Source organism: Bubalus bubalis, chromosome 3 (genome assembly GCF_019923935.1).
Source record: "Bubalus bubalis isolate 160015118507 breed Murrah chromosome 3, NDDB_SH_1, whole genome shotgun sequence".
Taxonomy (NCBI): Eukaryota; Metazoa; Chordata; class Mammalia; order Artiodactyla; family Bovidae; genus Bubalus; species Bubalus bubalis.
In genome coordinates this window covers 121,526,364-121,545,094 of record NC_059159.1, presented here as the reverse complement: position 1 = coordinate 121,545,094, position 18,731 = coordinate 121,526,364, and the positions used below count along the sequence as shown (strand labels likewise).

Here is an 18,731-nt window from a genome sequence, read left to right as displayed (position 1 = left end):
AAGATGTTGACAAGACCATCTTACTTTCTACTTTTGGATCTTCAGTTGTTTGACCTAAGATGTAAGGGTTTGAATCTAAGAGCTTAAGAAAAGTAGGAGAATGAGACCAAATAATTCAAGGACAGGGCTTCTCTCCCACCTTCTCCACCTATAGGGTCAAACAAAAGAACAAACCTTACCTGCAGTCCTGGAAAACAGACACTGCTTAAGCATGAAGAATCTCTTTCTGGGTCCTAACTTGGGAAGACATCTGAATACTCTTGGAGAACCAGCACTTTTTTGTCTTAAGGCTAAAACTGGCCTTGGAAGACTAGACAGGCAACCCAGTCAAGTCTTGCTTAAGGTCTATTTCCCTAGGGAAGAGAAGCTGGTCAAATAGCTTAGCACTTAGGAGTTTAGAGATCCAAGTTAAACTTAAGATTTCCTTGGTGTTTCTCCATGACTTTTCAATTAATGATCAGTCAAACACTATACATTTCTCAAGGTTTGTTCTGTTCACAGCTCTATGCTGGGCTACTCTAGTAGTAGGGACTGAAAAAGAGTTAAACAAAATCTGTCCTGGAAAGTTCACAGCTATGTCTTGAATGGAGTTCTAACTAAATGACCTCTAAGGCCCCTCCCAACCCTGAGGGTAGGTTATTCTAACATAGAAATGGTTTTCTTTGATTTTAAGATACTCTGAATTTCTTAGTGTCTAAATCAAGATGACGATACTTGGACCCAAAGATCTTTTGATCTTTTACCTTACTAAAGTAGCTGGCTTTAGTAAATTTTCCATTTGACTTTACGGTTAATGTATTTTGGTTTCTACTCATTTGGGTAGCATTTTTTTTAGAAAACAAAGACAAAAGCTATGCTGATTCTGTCCCAAGATAGACAAATCAGTAGTTCTTTACTAACTTGGCAACTAGTGTTTTGTCCTACTCTTAAATGTCAAACCAGAAGCAAGATCTTAAGGATGTAGAACATTTGCTTAACTATAGAATTCTTGTGTTTAATTCATTTGACATGATAGCGATGGTAGATTTGGATTTGGGGTATTTATTTATTTGGGCAGGGATATTCCCTGGTGGTTCAGACAGTAAAGAATCCGCATGCAATGCTGGAGACCAGAGTTTGACCCCTAGGTTGAGAAGATCCCCTGGAGGAGGGTATGGCAACTCACTCCAGTATTCTTGCCTGGAGAATCCCCATGGAAAAAGGAGCCTGGAGGGCTACAGTCCATGGGGTCACAAAGAGTCGGACATGACTGAGTGACTAAGCACGCTCCCGACTGACTGCTAAAGTGGAAAATAGAAAACAGAAGGCCAAGGATATAATGAGAATCAGTAGTTAGGGGGCTGAAAAGAGGAAAAGGAGCAGTGGTGGTGGTGGTTTAGTCACTCAGTCATGTCTGACTCTTGCGATGTCTCTGGAATTTCCCAGGCAAGAATACTAGAGTGGGTTGCCATTTCGTTTTGCAGGGAATCTTTCTGACCCAGGGATCAAACCCATGTCTCCTACATTGCAGGCAGTCTCCTGCATCACAAATGGATTTTCTACCACTGAGCCACCAGGGAAGCCTAAAAGGAGTAGGAATGGAAGAAATTAGAGAAATAGGGGAAAAATGAGAAACGGGTGGGGCCAGGGAAATACAATGGTTGTTAAGTACATAAGAATCAATCAAATCTGTTTACTTGTTCATCAATTATTTGCATACATTTATTGAATTTCATTTATGGGCCAGATATTGTGATGTGAACAGTAGTTACAAAGATGAATGAAATTTGTACCCTTCTTTTAAGGGGTAACAGTTTTTTGGTGAAAGAGAACTAACATTTTCACAACCATATTTAACTCTAACAACCACCATGTACAGTGAACATTATTATGTTCTTTTTATAGATGAGGGAACTGAAGATCAAAGAAGTTAAAATAAATAATGTGCCTAAGGATACAACGTTAGTAAGGAGTAGAGCTTGTTCAAACTCAGAGTGATGCAAAACCTGCACCTTAGAGTTACTTAGAAAAAGCTTAGAGAGTGGAAAAGGTAGAGAAGGGGAAACCTGTTTCCACAGCCATATCCTAAATATTGTTATTATCCAGAGCCTCTCTAACTCAGAAATCATAAACTAGTATCCTATAGAGACTACTGTATGTGTGTGTATATATATATATACATGAACATAGACATACACTATATATATAGTATATATATATATGCACACACATATATATTGTATATATATACACATATATTATATACTTACAGCACTATATATTAATATATCTACATATGCATAAAGTAACATATATGTAAAAATTTCTTATAATTGTAAAAGATTAGAAACAATCCAAATGTCAATTTGTAAGAAAGTGGTTACATAAATTATGCTATTTGCCAGGGAAGCAGTTGAAAAAAGAAGGAAAATGCTATTATGAAATTATAATTATGAAAACATCTCCAGGACATAATGTTAAGGTTCAGAATAGTTTAAGAAAGTGGGAAAATGATAATATATATATGTGTGTGTGTGTGTGTGTGCGTGTGTGTGTGTGTATTTGCTTTATTTGCACAAAGAAGCACTGCTGAATATATGATAAACTAATAAAAGTGATTCTTTCTAGGGAGCAGAGATATGGACAAGGATGGGGTATTGGAGCTTGACTTTTAAACATGTATCTTTTTATGAGTTACTTATTTATAAATAAATAAATAAGTGAAAATGAACAATCTAATAGAAAATGGGCAAAAACCATTAACAGTCATTTCCATAAAAAGATGTACAAAGGCTAATTAACATAAAAATTATTGCTCTCACTCAAAATTAAGGAAAGATAGATAATGAAATGTCATTTTCCACAAAAGAGTCTGGTAAAGATAAAAAAGACTGACAATAGCAATTTGGCAGGAATATGGAGAAGTGAGAAGTCTTTGCTATAGATAGAAATATAAATAGATATAACCTTTTTAGAGGGCAATCTGGCAATACATATCAAATATTTAATGTGCTTCATTTTTGATCTGGCCAATTCACTTCTAGGAAACTCTCCTAAAGTATATTCACACAAATGTGTCAAAGTATATGGCGTATAAAATGGTGTTCATTTAGGACCATTTATCACAGCAAAACATTGTAGAAATATTTTTTGGAGGGGGCACCTGGATATAAATGGAGACACTTAAAATGTTAATCAGTAAGAAACTGGCTAAATCAATTAAGGTATATTGATACAATGGAAAACTATGTTGTATTAAATGAATTAATATCAGGAGGAGAAGGGGATGACAGAAGATGAGATGGTTGGATGACATCACCAACTTGATGGACATGAATTTGAGCAAGCTCTGGGAATTGGTGATGGACAGGGAAGCCTGGCTTGCTGCAGTCCATGGGGTCACAAAGAGTCAGACACCACTGAGCAACTGAACTGAACTGATAGCTAATATTGCACAGGGGTTTTTGAATGGTTCTAGTTGGCCCTTGAAACATTCGAGTATTAAGCACAGCAACACCTGTGCAGTTTAAAATCTGTGTATAATTTATAGTTGGCTCTCAGTATCTGAGGTTTCACATCCACCGATTTAGTCATCCTTGGACTGAGTAGTACCACAGTACATATTTCTTGAAAAAAAATCTGTATGTCAGTGGACCCATGCAGTTCAAACCTGTTATATTAAAAAATCAAAGGCAAACAGTTGAAGAGTCTTATCCCTAAGAGTGTACCATGTTAACTGTTACAGGTCTTGGCCTTAAGAGAAAATAGTCAAAAAATATAGAAATGTGGTTAAAAAAATCAAATAAAAATTATAACTTTAAATAGTAATGTCATTAATTTAAAGTCTTCTGATATTTGATATTCTCAGAACATGATGATTCACTGTGAAAAGTTCTGACTCCCTTTTAAAAACTCATCAAGTATTTAAAAGGTAGATCATGCAAGGTTTTTAATAATGAAATAAATTGGGAAAACAGAAATAATGAAAGTTAATAAATTCTAGTCAAATTGTAAGATATGGGTTGAAAATGTTTACTTTGACACATGTGTATTTGAAATGATAAATAGATTATTCTTAATGTAATTTGCATATATATTTGCTTTTTTCCCTTTCTTCTAAGGAATTAGATACACTTAAGCAACATCTAGATTCACTGAATATGAAAAAAGAGAGCTTGGAAGCTCTAAGTATAAAATTAAGTAAAAGTTTTCATATTACTCAGCTGCAAAAGGTAATTCAGTTGAATATATTAACAGAACTCATTCAGGTATATATTTATTTAGTAGTTTCCTAACAGAAGTATAATTTCTTTCCCATTCAGAACTTCAAATATCCTAGTTTAGTAAAAAAGTAGATTCAGTGGGCATGGCAACCCATTCTAGTATTTTTGCCTGGCGAACCCATGGACAGAGGAGGCTGGCAGGCTATAGTCCAAAGGGTCGTAAAGAGTCAGATATGGCTGAGCGATTGAATTGAACTGATTAAACAAATTAGGAAGGTCCACATGTACTATCACAGAGAGATGTCTAAGTGAAAAAAGAAAACTATGAAGCTATGCTTTCATTTGTTCAAGCTACAGTATTTCTTTTCGAGGAGCAATATATAAAAACCAAAATTTGAGACACATCCTCCCCTGAGCCTAGGTCACTGGATTAATTTGGTTTCTGAGCCCTCACTGCACCAGCCCTCATTGTACGGGAGCTTGAAAGAAAGTAGAACCTATGTTGTAGGATTTACATCTACAAGGAGTTTCCTGCCTCACAGACAATGGGGAATATTAGAGGAAAATATCAGCCCCCTCTTGAAATAGCTAAAGACCATATACTCACTGGGTATCCAAACAGACTGTTAAATTCTCTGTTGTTGGCTTGCAGATATCTCTTGTGTTCTGAAAAAGATGAGAGAAATGATGAGCAGGATGCCCCTCTGAGATGAACCTGGGATGCTGGTTGCCAGTGACTTCACTAGCCTCTCACACGTTCTCACCAAGAATATCTGTCCACAAACAGGTGTTGTCTCTTTGTTCAAAAAATCAAGCAATACGGTAAAAAAAGGAAACCCTCAAGTGTTCAAGCTTTCTGGAGGCAAGAGGACAAGTAACTTCTGAGGAGCTCTCTACCATTAATGCTTCTGGTAACCCTAGACAATGTTTCCACAGACAACAGGCTGGCCTGCATCAACATTACTGCCAAACACAGAAACCCAAACCTCCTTCATAAGTTAATTACAGCAATAGTTTTAGATATCTGAGGTTCTTTCTAAGGCCAGCCTTTCCTAAATTTGCTCTGAATTAATAAATCATTACCAGTATCTATTGCACAGAAACCAGTGTGCTGGATGCTGTGAGGAGATAAAAAGATAAGTAAGGCAGAGTCCTTACTTCAAGGGACTTGTGATTTAGTGGAGTCAGCCTGATAACAACAACACATGACAAAATCATCACATCAAAACACACAGATGTCACAAACTATTACAGATAGCTCATTAATGCGTTATAAAACACCTCAAAAATATAAATTATCAACAGATCTTTCTGTCCTGAATAAAACATTCCTATAGCCTCTTAAATTCTTCATTGGTTCAACAAGCATTTACTGAGTTCTTGGCAGGTGTTAAGCCCTGTGTTAGGAACATTCACATACGAGTTTTTGTATGGACATGTTTTTATTTCTCTTGGGTATATACATAGGAGTAGAATTACTCAGTCATATGGTAACTCTGGTTTTAACATTTTGAGAAACTACCAAACAGGTCTTCACAGCAGTTGCATGATTTTACATTCTTACTGACAATGTATGAGAATTCCAATTTCTTCATATCCTTGCCAACACTTGTAAAAGACTGTGCTTTTTTATTTTAACTATCTTAGTGGATATGAAGTAACGTCTCATTGTGATTTTGATTTGCATGTCCATATTGACTAATGAGGGATTCCCTGGTAGCTCAGCTGGTAAAGAATCTGCCTGCAATGCAGGAGACCTGGGTTCAACCCATGGGTCAGGAAGATCCCTGGAGAAGGGATAGGCTACTCACTCCAGTATCCTTGGGCTTCCCTGGTGGCTCAGCTGGTAAAGAATCTGCTTGCAATGCGGGAGACCTGGATTCAATCCCTGGGTTGGGAAGATCCCCTGGAGAAGGGAATGACTACCCACAGCAGTATTCTGGCCTGGAGAATTCCATGGACTGATTAATTAGTCTATTGACTAATGATGATATTGAGTATCTTTTCATGTATTTTATTGAACATTTATATATCTTCTTTGGAGAAATGTCTATTCAGATCCTTTGCTCATTCTTAAACCAGGTTAATTATCTTTTTATCACTGAACTATGAGTTCTTAATACGTTCTGAATAGAAATCAGTTATAAGTGACTTGCAAATATTTTGTCTCTTATTTTAAATGTCACTTTTATAATGTACAAAATTCTAACATATTGAATATAATTATGGGTTTTCTTAAGCCTCCTGCATTGGCAGACAGGTTCTTTACCATTAGCGCCACCTGGGAAGCCCCTAATTATGGGTTTTCTATTAAGTTCTAGTCTATCCATCTTAAGAAAAAAAATTTTAATTGAAGTACAGTTGGTTTACAATATTGTGTTAGTTTCAGGTGTACAGAAAAGTGTCAGTTGTTTATATATATATATGATTTTTTCAGATAATTTTCCATTATACATTATTATGAGATATTGAACATAGTTCCCTGTGCTATATAGTAAATCCTTGCTGCTTATCTATATTATGTATAGTAGTTTTTATTTGTTAATCCCATACTCCTGATTTATCCCTCCCTCCATTCATCTCTTAAATTATGTAACTTGTAATACAGGATAGAGAGTCTTCTATTTTAACATCTTCTTGGCTATTCTTTTTTTAAAAAGTAATTAATTTGGCTGTGCCGGGTCTTAGTTGCAGCACGCAGGATCTTTAATTGTGGCATGTGAACTCTTAATTGCAGCATGTGGGATCTAGTTCCCTGACCAGGGATCAAATCTGAACCTGGTGCATGGGGAGCACAGAGTCTTAGCCACTGGACCCCCAGAGATGTTTCTTCTTGGCTATTTGTGTCTATTTTCTCTTCTAGGTAAACTTCAGAATCATTTTGGCCAATTTGCATAAGACTGGAGTTTTAATTAGAGGTGAAGACAAAGAAAATTTTATTCACTAGATCCTGGGGATGGAGTGAAAGTGGGTTATTAGAAAATGCAGAGCTCCCTCCCATGGGAAGTACAGTCAGGTCTGGAAAATCACACTGCATTTCTCAGGGGGCTAAGATAATATGCTTCTGAAAGCTGAGGAGAGAGCCAGGGATAAGACAGGGACTTTTTGGTTCTTCATGTAATTATTTATTTATCCTCTGGTTGTCAGCAAAAATTACTAAAGATCATGAAATCAGAACAAGACTAAATTTCTTATAAAAAATATCTAAGGGGCCAAAGTCTGCACATTGGGCAATGTTTGAAGTTCAGAATTTGCACAAATTGCAGGAAAGGTGAAACTGGGATGCTTAGTTCCTTTTACCCAAGGATTTACATATATAGATTTTGAAACTACATAGATGAATTTGGAGACAGATGACATTTTTGCACTATTAGTCAGTCCCCCATTCAGTAGCATACTATATCCCTGGAGGGAGACTGGTATGCCCCCAGGAAACCACTTCTTTGTACATGGTGATCACATCTGTACAATCACTTTGCTAACAATACATAGATTCAAGGGATTGGATCTGATAGGCAGAGTGCCTGAAGAACTATGGACGGAGGTTCGTGACACTGTACAGGAGGCAGGGATAAGGACCATCACCAAGAAAAAGAAACGTAAAAAGGCAAAATGGTTGTCTGAGGAGGCCTTACAAATAGCTGTGAAAAGAAAAGAAGCAAAAGGCAAAGGAGAAAAGGAAAGATATACCCATTTGAATGCAGAGTTCTAAAGAATAGCAAGGAGAGATAAGAAAGTCTTCCTCAGTAATCCATGCAAACAAATAGAGGAAAACAATAGAATAGGAAAGACTAGAGATCTCTTCAAGAAAATTCAAGATACCAAGGGAACATTTCATGCAAACATGGGCACAATAAAGGACAGAAATGGTATGGACCTAACAGAAGCAGAAGATGTTAAGAAGAGGTGGCAAGAATACACAGAAGAACTATACAAAAAAGATCTTCATGACCCAGATAATCATGATGGTGTGATCACTGGACTAGAGCCAGACATCCTGGAATGTGAAGTCAAGTGGGCCTTAGGAAGCATCACTACGAACAAAGCTGGTGGAGGTGATGGCATTCCAGTTGAGCTATTTCAAATCCTAAAAGATGATGCTGTGAAAGTGCTGCACTCAATATGTCAGCAAATTTGGAAAACTCAGCAGTGGCCACAGGACTGGAAAAGACCAGTTTTCATTCCTATCCCAGAGAAAGGCAATGCCAAAGAATGCTCAAACTATTGCACAATTGCACTCATCTCACACGCTAGCAAAGTAATGCTCAAAATTCTCCAAGCCAGGCTTTAATAGTACGTGAACTGAGAACTTCCAGATGTTCAAGTTGGATTTAGAAAAGGTAGAGGAACCAGAGATCAAATTGCCAACATCTGTTGGATCATGGAAAAAGCAAGAGAGTTCCAGAAAAACATCTATTTCTGCTTTATTGACTATGCCAAAGCCTTTAACTATGTGGATCACAACAAACTGAGGAAAATTCTTCAAGAGATGGGAATACCAGACCACCTGACCTACCTCCTAAGAAATGTGTGTGCAGGTCAAGAAGCAACAGTTAGAACTGGACATGGAACAACAGACTGGTTCCAAATAGGAAAAGGAGTACATCAAGGCTGTATACTGTCGCCCTGCTTATTAACTTATATGCAGAGTACATCATGAGAAACGCTGGACTGGAGGAAGCACAAGCTGGAATCAAGATTGCTGGGAGAAATATCAATAACCCCAGATATGCAGATGACACCACCCTTATGGCAGAAAGTGAAGAAGAATTAAAGAGCCTTCTGATGAAAGTGAAAGATGAGAGTGAAAAAGTTGGCTTAAAGCTCAACATTCAGAAAACTAAGATCATGGCATCTGGTCCCATCACTTCATGGCAAATAGATGGGGAAACAATGGAAACAGTGACAGACTTTATTTTGGGGGGCTCCAAAATCACTGCAGATGGTGACTTCAGTCATGAAATCAAAAGACACTTGCTCCTTGGAAGAAAAGTTATGACCAACCTAGGCAGCATACTAAAAAGCAGAGATATTACTTTGTCCACAAAGGCCTATCTAGTCAAAGCTATGGTTTTTCCAGTGGTCATGTATGGATGTGAGAGTTGGACTAGAAAGAAAGCTGAAGGTCGAAGAATTGATGCTTTTGAACTGTGGTGTTGGAGAAGACTCTTGAGAGTCCCTTGGACTGCAAGGAAATACAACCAGTGCATCCTAAAGAAAATCAGTCCTGAATGTTCATTCGAAGGACTAATACTGAAGCTGAAGCTCCAATACTTTGGCCACTTGATGCAAAGAACTGACTCATTTGAAAAGACCCTGATGCTGGGAAAGATTGAAGGAGGGAGGAGAAGGGGACGACAGAGGATGAGATGGTTGGATGGCATCACCGACTCAATAGACATGAGTTTGAGTAAGCTCCAGGAATTGGTAATGGACAGGGAAGCCTGGCGTGCTGCAGTCCATGGGGTTGCAAAGAGTCAGACACAACTGAGCGACAGAACTGATCTGAACAACATAAACAAGTGGCTATAAGTCTTCGCTGGGCTAGTTTACCACCCAGCTATGCAGCTTATAATTTGTTCTTCTGGACTAGTGTGTTTCTTTCTTGTTGTTTCATTCTCCCAATTACTAGGATTAGCTGAATAAAGGTGGGGGAATTTGAGATGGGACTGACAGAAAGTTTGGTTGTACTTTATTTTGACTAGTTAGTGGCTTATTTACAACCTGATGATATGAGAGCTTCTGTTAACCATTATAACTTAGGTTGTGCAAAGCAATGGAACATGTATGGCTCAGATAACTTAGATGCATTTAGGATTTAGAGGTGCTACATGGCCTATGCTCTTTGTATAGGAACTTTCTCAGGGACCCAGATGGCTGCCTGATTAAAGCAGAGTACCAGGGTAGAACTGGTGTTTCTATGGTATTAAGGTGATCCAGTCCATGAGCAGGTTGCTTTTCTACTATGTTCATTCTCAATTTGCTCAGGCATTGGTTAATAAAATCAGTCTCTCCCCTGGTGTTTGCCTTTCCAACCAAACCCGACACACCAGCACAGCCTCTAAATTTTTTCAAAAATATTATTTTATGCTGCTTGATAAGTTTCTAATATTTTCTTATTGAACTTCACATTTCTTATTAAATTTAATTCTAGATATAACTATGTTTTTATAATTAATTTAAATTGGAGGATAACTACTTTTACGGTATTGTGATGGTTTTTGCCATACATCAACATGAATTGGCCACAGGTATACATGTGTTCCCCTGCCCCCATACTAACTGTTTTTAACTTAATTAAGGTCTAACAGGTTTTCCCAGCAACTTATCTAGGTGTAGCAAGCTATTCCATCTAAGCGTAGCAGCCCCAAGGGATACATGGAGTTGAGGCTCTGCACAACAACTGAATACATACCTCCCTCTTTGAGTTTAGGAGTAAAATAAAGCAGGCAGATCCCAAAGTTCAGAGCCTGAGTTGGTGGAGACAGACTGAGACTTCAAAGTGGGTAATGGGATTAACCAACACCTAGTTCTGGCTCTTTGATCCCAGACCTGCTATGAAAAAGAAAAGTAGGATTTTCACCATGAAGGAAAGAAAAAATTGAGGCCTAGAAAGTTGAATTTCTTAAGATGCCTCTGAAAAAAGGAAAAGCTGGAACAATGAGAAAAGTGGTTAAAACATCAGTTTGCACAATCATCTAGGAGAAGAAACTAAAAGTCTGAGAGAAAAAGAAGACAAACTTAAGGAAAGAGAGTAGCCAGTCATGTTTGAGATACTAAAGACAGAAAAAAAAAAGTTTTAGATGAGATAATAAATGATTAATTCAAGATTTCCTAGGGCTTGTGAATACTGTTGAGAAAAGACTGGGATGACCAAGTGTTTTCCCCATCACATGTTAATTCAAAGTTTATTTGTGTTTGGCTGAAACAAGAGTGAGAAAATGTGAATTACAGATGAGAAGTTAGAACTATAGAAGATTGCAAATTAGCTTAGACAAGGAGAGTCTAGGAGATGGTCTAGTTGAAGTAGCCATGGCTATGGAATTCAAGGGCACAAACATTTAGCTCTTTTATGGCTGAATAATATTCCATTTGGGGTGTGTGTGTGTGTGTGTGTGTGTGTGTGTGTAGCATCTGGGATCCATTCATCTGCCTGTGAACACTTAGGTTGTTTCCATGTCTTGGCTATTGCAAAGAGTGCTGCTGAAAACATAAGGGGTGCATGTTCTGATGGTGGCCATTCTGACAAGTGTCAGGCGGGTACTTCATAGTAACTTGATTTGCATTTTAATAATTAGCAATGTTGAGCACATTTTTTCATGTGCCTACTGGCTATGTGCACTTCTTTTTTGGAGAAATGTCTAGGTATTCTGTTCATTTTTTTATTGGGTTGTTTGGCTTTTCTGTTGCTATTATTGAATTGTATGAGCTGTTTAGAAATTAAGTCCTTGTTGGTCACATCGTTTGCAAATATTTTCTCCCAATCCATAGGTTGTCTTTTCATTTTGCCTATGGTTTCCTTTGCTGCACAAAAGCTTGTAGGTTTGATAAAGTACAATTTATTTTTGTTTTAATTTCTATTGTCTTGGGAGACTGACCAAGGCATTGTTGTAACATTGTTACAGTTTATATCAGAATGTTTTTAATATGTTCTCTTCTGGGAGTTTTATGGTGTCATATTTTTAAGTCTTCAAGCCATTTTAAGTTTATTGTTGTGTACTGGTGTGAGGGTATGTTCTGCTTTCATTGATTTACACTATCCTCCATGTTTTCTGTTCGTAAGAAGATGCAGGAGAAATTGGTCAGTTAGCCTGTTTTCCTCAGCCCTCTCTCTTTCAGCAGTTCTGAGAGTATAAGCAGTCTCGCTGCTTCTTCCCTCTGTTGGGAGTTGCCTGACTTCCTCTTCCTAGAACTAGGGCCTCTGTCCTTGTCATGGGCTACTTCCAGGAATCAGACAACTACGTAATAACAGAAAGTAAAGAAGGTGTAGTGTGGCCTTAAATCAGTGACCTAATTTCATTCTCTGTACCTTCTCCATTCCTCAATAGGAAGCCTAAACATAGAGCTACAGGCTGGTTTGCTTTCTCAAAATTTCATGTCAGAAAAAGATGTTTTTTTTTTTTCATCTCAGGCTGGTTTATCCTTAAAGATGCCTTGGCTGTGATAACCCCAGCTCCTTTTAGTACTTATATTCACCACAGGAAAGCATGAAATGGTACAGAAATCCTTTCTCACACCATAGCCAGATTCGCTAGCCCTGTCTGTAAAAAGTCTACAAGAGCTGACCTTATCTGCTTCAGCAACTGATTTTCCACATTGACCGCTTCTCTTTTAGCAAGAGGCAGTTGTGAACAATGGGGAGAGGAAAAGGAACACACGTTTTCCTGTTCAACTTCCAATAAAAGTACAAAAGATGAGCAATTGTGACTACTTAAAATTTTCAAAAGGCAAAATGATGGAGCCTCTCATTTTAAGTACAAAGGATTTACTTCTGCAAAGTATATTTCCTTTCCTGGTCAGTTAGCTCAACTGGTAGTTTGGTAGGTTGGCAGTGTATTTATTTGTCCTACATGTGAGTGCACACACATGTGCAAGCATGTATGCACTTTTTAGAGGCAATAATGATGTACAGACTTAAGAGTTCCCCTACCTCCATTTTGTTTGTCCTCACTTTCCTTTTCAGATACAGACATGGCAGGGCAGTTTCAGTTATTATTCCCTGGAACTTCTGTAAGGAAATAAAAACATTTAGAATGAGAAGTTCTCATTGCCGATACCATTTGACTTAAACATATACTTAAGAAACTTGGAACTTGACCTCTAAAATCCAAAATAAATCTACCTCTAAAAATACATATGCTAAATTTTAGAATTCATTTCAAACATCCTTATCATAAAGTTATAGTTTTAAAACTTGGGAAATAAATTCCACTTTCTAGCAACCAAATCTAAGATGATAACTATAATCTGTCAGAAAAATTAGCTGAAACTTGGAAACAGGAAAAAGAAATTATTGGGTGATCTTTCAGTGAAGTTCTGGGCCTGTACCTTTGATTAGCTTTTTATTGACTGGAGTGTTCTATAACTCCAGCGGGCAGCAGTTAACTTATGGATTTTCATCTAATATAGATACAAATATTTTATGTCTAGTGGAAAAGATAACTCCAAAATTTAGGACTAACTTTAGGCGCCAGTGAGTTAATAATAGTTGGATGCAAAACGAGAAATGAAGTGCTGGTTATTGTGACAAATTGATCAGTGCATGCTTTCTATAAAAGTATCCAACATTTTTAAAAAGTAAAATGAAATATTGTGTATGCCAAAAAAATTCACATGTGCTGCAAGTTTTGTACCCCAACCTGAGGTCTGTTTCTTCTGCCAGCAGAATCTGTGTGCTCCTAACCAACATTAGCTATTCTAGCATCCCCACTCTTGAGGCACCCTGAGACATCTCAGGAACCCCCACAGTAGGTTCAAATCCCACAGGGCCATCAGCAGCTTTGAGAGGGTAGCTTGGCTAAATGCACACAAGCAGTACAGCTTGGAATGTGAAATGGTTATGACACTTAACAGCCAGCCAGGGACCTGACTAATGAGTATTTAGCTAGAACCAGGCATTCACCCAATCCTCTGACGCTCTCTGCATGCACATCACATTACATAGCAGCCAACTGGAAAGTACATTTAAGCTGTTAAACTCACAGGAGGAGTGGAAAAATGTGAGGGAAGGGAAGAAGAAATGCAATGTGGGAGTAAAAAGGGAAGAGATGGAGCAAAAAAAAAAAAGGATTAGGAGCCAGAGAACTGGGTTTCATATCAAAATCTGCTACTAATCAACAACATGTTTGAGGTCTTTACTGCATTAGTAATAAAGAACATTTTATTGAAAAATAAAAAATAACAATGTGACTTGAGACAAGTTATTAACCACTTCATGTCTCAAATTTCTCCTACAATGAGACTATTAAAAAAGAAAATAAATTAAGCAGATACAAGATGGAGGAAAAACTTGATAAGGAATAAATTTGCCAGAGAGAGGTTTAGGGGTAATTATGCATGACAAACTAAATACAACATTAGTTTCCATTAGAGAGCTAAGAAGAAGAGCTGTGAGAGGATTAAATAATATATGACAACGTCTCCCACGGTAAAAAAGTAGTCAATCAAGAGATGTCAATATTTTAACATTTTAATATACATGCCTACCAGGTTGGTGAAAAAAAAATTAAGTCTAATAATACTGTGTCTGAGAGAAAGTGGAACTACTGGAACACTTACACACTGTTGCTGATATTAAAAATTGGACAACTCCTTTGGAAAACAATTTGGCCTTATTCAATAAAGCTGATGGAGCATTTACCCTATAACCCAGCTAGTCCATCTTAGGAATACACCCAAGGGAAACTGGCATAACACATCACACGCAAGGATGTGTGCCGCTAGCACTGCTCTCAGCGGCAAAGCTGGAAACCAACCAAATGGCTATAACAGTAGAAGAGAGAGGTAACTTGCGGTATGTTCATAAAATGGAAAGCTACATAGTAGTGAAAACGAGTGAGCTAAGTTATACATATTAACATTGTTAAATTTCAGGAATATAATATTTAGGGAAAGAACAAACTGCAAAAGAATACATGAAGTATTATTCCACATACATAAAGATCAGGCAAAACTATATCATCAGGGATAAATACATTCAAGATAAATCTATAAAGAAAAACAAAGGAATGAAAAATACAAAATTCAGGACAGAGGTAGGGAAAGGGAGGGGAAGTGGGATGGAAAAAGCATACTTAGAACTTCAAGCTACACTTGTGCTCATGGTGTTATTCTTTACAACTTACAATTTGTTATATAAACTTTATATCTATTCAATATGTGATAATAACAAAAGAACTAAAAAATTAAAGTGAATATGGTGGTGGTGGTGGCTGAGTCACTAAGTCGTGTCCGACTCCTGTGACCCCGTGGACTGCAGCTGCCAGGCTCCTCTGTCCATGGGATTCTCCAGGCAAGAACACTGCAGTGGGCTGCCATTTCCCTCTCCAGGAAAGTGAACATATCAGATAGGAAATACTCTTCCCCTCTTACTCAGGAAAGTCATTTCCTAAATAACACTTATTAAAAGAGTAGGCCCAATTCAGATTATTACATTAAAATTTTTATTTTGAGATAATTTTAAACTTACAAAAGAGCTGCAAAAATAGTATATAGAGGATTTCCATACACTCTCCACCCACCTTCTTATGTTAATATCTTATATAATCTTAAACAATGAACAAACTAAGAAATTAACCTTGGTATAATACTATTAACCGAAGTATAGAAAATATTTATTTCCAATTCTTCCCACTAAAGTTGTCATGTTGTTGTTCTAGGACCTAACCCAGGATCCCATGATACATTTACTTGTATGCCTCATTCAACCTGTGAGTGTTCCTCATTCTTTCCTTGTTTTTCATAATCTTGACAGTGTTGAAGGGTACTGGCCAGCTCTCTTATAGAATGTGCCCCAACTTGAGTTTGTGCCCTTCTCATTGTGTCATATCAGGGGGTACATGCTGTCACATGCACTCCTAGTGATGTGAACCTGGAATGCTTAGCTAAGCTGGTGTCTGCCAGAACTTCCCACTGTAAACTTACTATTTTTCCCTTTACAATTACTAAATATTTGGGAGGGGGAAATCAAAACATTTTAAAAAGAAGATTGAAAAACAGAGTCATAAATAAGTCATTAAGGAAAAGTCAAGAAATAATAATGCCAGCCTTTATAAGACAGTTATAGAAACAAAAGCTCTTTTATTTAGATATGAGAATCTAATGGTAGAAATGAAAGGTCCCACCTTGAACTGATAACCTCCAAGCTGTCTAGACTTTGAAATGAACTGCCTAACATAGAAATGGGGTGGAGGGTGGAGTACTGATCTACCAATCTATAGAGTTCCAACTGGCATCACACTGCAAACCAACTTCAAGTTCCCCCAAGCCACAGCTGTGATTCTGTACTGCCAGCATCCTGCACCCTCCCCACACTTATATATAAAAACTAGTGAATTTTCAAACTGCAAAGTATTAGAGAAAGTCTTTATAATTAGCATAGTCTGAAAACTACATAAACTAAAACACAGTATAGTCTAGCAAGGGCATATTTGTGATACAAACATAGCCAATGACTCAGTACTAGAATATCACAGACGGCACACACATAGTCATTACTGACTTTCAAAAAGCAAATCTGTCTTCCAGAGAAGAGAGCTCTTTACCAATGAAGGAACAAACCCTGGTTGACTTGAATGCTTATGAGAATCTGAGGGAAGGACTCTCACATAGAATAGATGTGCCCATCATCCCTGGACTAAAAGAAGAGCTACATTTCCCCCCAGAACAGTTGTGTAAAAGCATGGATGCTTCCAGTCTACTCCATTAAGGTGTCTCTGTTAGCTATTATAGCCGATGCACAAATCCCCAGAGTTACCCCAGAAATCAGTGTTCCTCTGTCTCAATCCCCACCCCCATGAATCTCAGCAAAGGTAATAGAAGTTTTCTGCTTAATTCTTTCTTCTCTTTTTAAAAAATTCAACAGAAACACCTATATTAAGGGCTGCCCTGGTGGCTCAAAGGGTAAAGCATCTGCCTGCAATGCGGGATACCCGGGTTTGATCCCTGGGTTGGGAAGATCCCCTGGAGAAGGAAATGGCAACCCACTCTGGAAAATCCCATGGATGGAGAAGCCTGGTAAGCTATAGTCCGTGGGGTCGCAAAGAGCTGGACACGACTGAGCAACTTCACCTATACTAAAAAAAAATAAAAAGCAGGTCTTACCCTGAAAGGCTTTAAAAGGCACAGCCTGAAAACTGCCAGAACTCCACACTACACCTCTCTTCTTAGTGGCAGTCCTTGCCTTACCCCTCCCTTATTTCAACCATAAATTCTTTCTGACAGGAAAACACTCTAGGAAAACAAAGATCTTCTAAACTTAGTAACTTTAAACCTGTGGTTGGGAAAGGAAGAGGTTGAAATACCTACTAGTCTATGAGACCACTTAGATGGCTAGATCTCCTTCAGTTTCCTATGTCTGATTCCTGGCTTCTGGGAACTTGTCAAATTCTGTGTACGTGTTTGTGTGTATATTTTAAAACTGTTTCCTTTAAATACGGAAAATGAAGAGAGCTTCAAAACCCTCGTCTGCAACCTGCTTTTTCCAAAGGTGGTTCATGGATCCCTCATAACCGTCCAATTAACTTGGATTTGGTTTCAAGTGGTTTAAAGCAAAAAGAATATAGGATGAATATAAAACAAAACTTCAAACACAATGGAACAGAAAAAATCCTGCAAAACAGAACAGTTTCTTAGCCACTGCTTTTATTTTCAAACTCATGGTCTTCCCCAGGAGTTATCTGCTAAGCCTATAAGACAGGCTTTGTAAAGCAACTGTGTACTACAGAACCCCCTCTTTTCTGCCTAGAGTTTTAATTTGGGTCTGAACAAATGTTGGAGTCCACATAATCTCCTGGCACTTGTAATTTTGCTGTCTTGCAGAGAAAGTTCCTTATTAGGTAGTGTAACACTGACGCTTTGGGATAATTTATTTTCCCTTTCTTTCAGTCTATAAAAGTGAGTCAGTGTTTTACTAAGCTGGTCTTGACTATTTTACACATATATGTAGTTAACAAGTATCTGTTCAATGGAATCTTAGAAACTAAGTGCTATGTTCTTTTTTAAACAAATTTTATTTGTTTTAAAATTGGGAGCAAGAGTGAGATAATAGAAAGAGTGCTGACTATTGGGGAGCTTGGACACCCCTATACTATTCTAAGCTGGATTCCTAAATTATCTGTACTTGGGTTTCCCAGGTAGTGCTAGTGGTAAAGAACCCACCTGCCAGTGCAGGAGACATAAGAGACTCGGGTTCAATCCCTGGGTCAGGAAGATCCCCTGAAGGAGGAAATGGCAACCCACTCCACTACTCTTGCCTGGAGAATCCCATGGCCAGAGGAGCCTGGCAGGCTACGGTCCATGGCGTCGCAGAGTCGGTCACGACTGAAGCAACTAAGCACAGCACAGCACAAATGACACTTCCCCTCAGTTTTCTAGCTTGTCTCATCTCTAATAAAAGGCAATACCTGTCATTTCCCTTTATCACTCCCTGCCCCACCAAAATTTAATGTAAAGCAGGTTTTTTTTTCAAAAGCTATTATGTAGAGCAAGGAGGTTTCAGAACCCTATTCTGAACTGGATTAAGGGGAGACGGGAGAGAGGAGGAGAGAGGAGGAAAAGGGACTTCTCTCCTTCAACTTGAATAACTCTGACTTTATCTGGGATTTTTCTATATTTTAAATGGAAAAAATAGTTTCTCTTGCTAAAAAAAATGTTAGAAGATCAGCTGGTGCTTCTGGGGTAAGTGCTTACTTGAGCAAGTGAAAATGTATGTTTGTAGATGGAACTTAACCTCTAGCTAGTCCTTAAACAGCCTCTCTCAGTGTACCTAACACTGGCATCTATGTGGTCTTAACACAAATTACCAAAAAA

General features: G+C 37.9%; 1 protein-coding gene across 7 annotated transcripts in view; it reads right to left on the bottom strand.

The window, feature by feature from the left end:
- Positions 1–18,731, bottom strand: part of LOC102389143 (phospholipid-transporting ATPase FetA) — a 110,111-nt gene that overhangs the window by 59,325 nt on the left and 32,055 nt on the right. For 4 of the 7 annotated variants that reach the window (XM_045165071.1, XM_025281667.3, XM_006064342.4 and 1 more), the window contains 2 exons: positions 12,853–12,930; positions 4,810–4,868 (listed from right to left, as the gene is read on the bottom strand). In XM_045165071.1, the coding sequence (XP_045021006.1) occupies positions 4,810–4,868; positions 12,853–12,895 (102 nt within the window). In that variant the 5' untranslated portion in view covers positions 12,896–12,930. Of the gene's footprint in view, positions 1–4,809; positions 4,869–10,617; positions 10,758–12,852; positions 12,931–18,731 lie in introns of those variants that run through there. The other 3 variants (XM_025281670.3, XM_025281673.3, XM_006064346.4) reach the window with 1 other exon arrangement.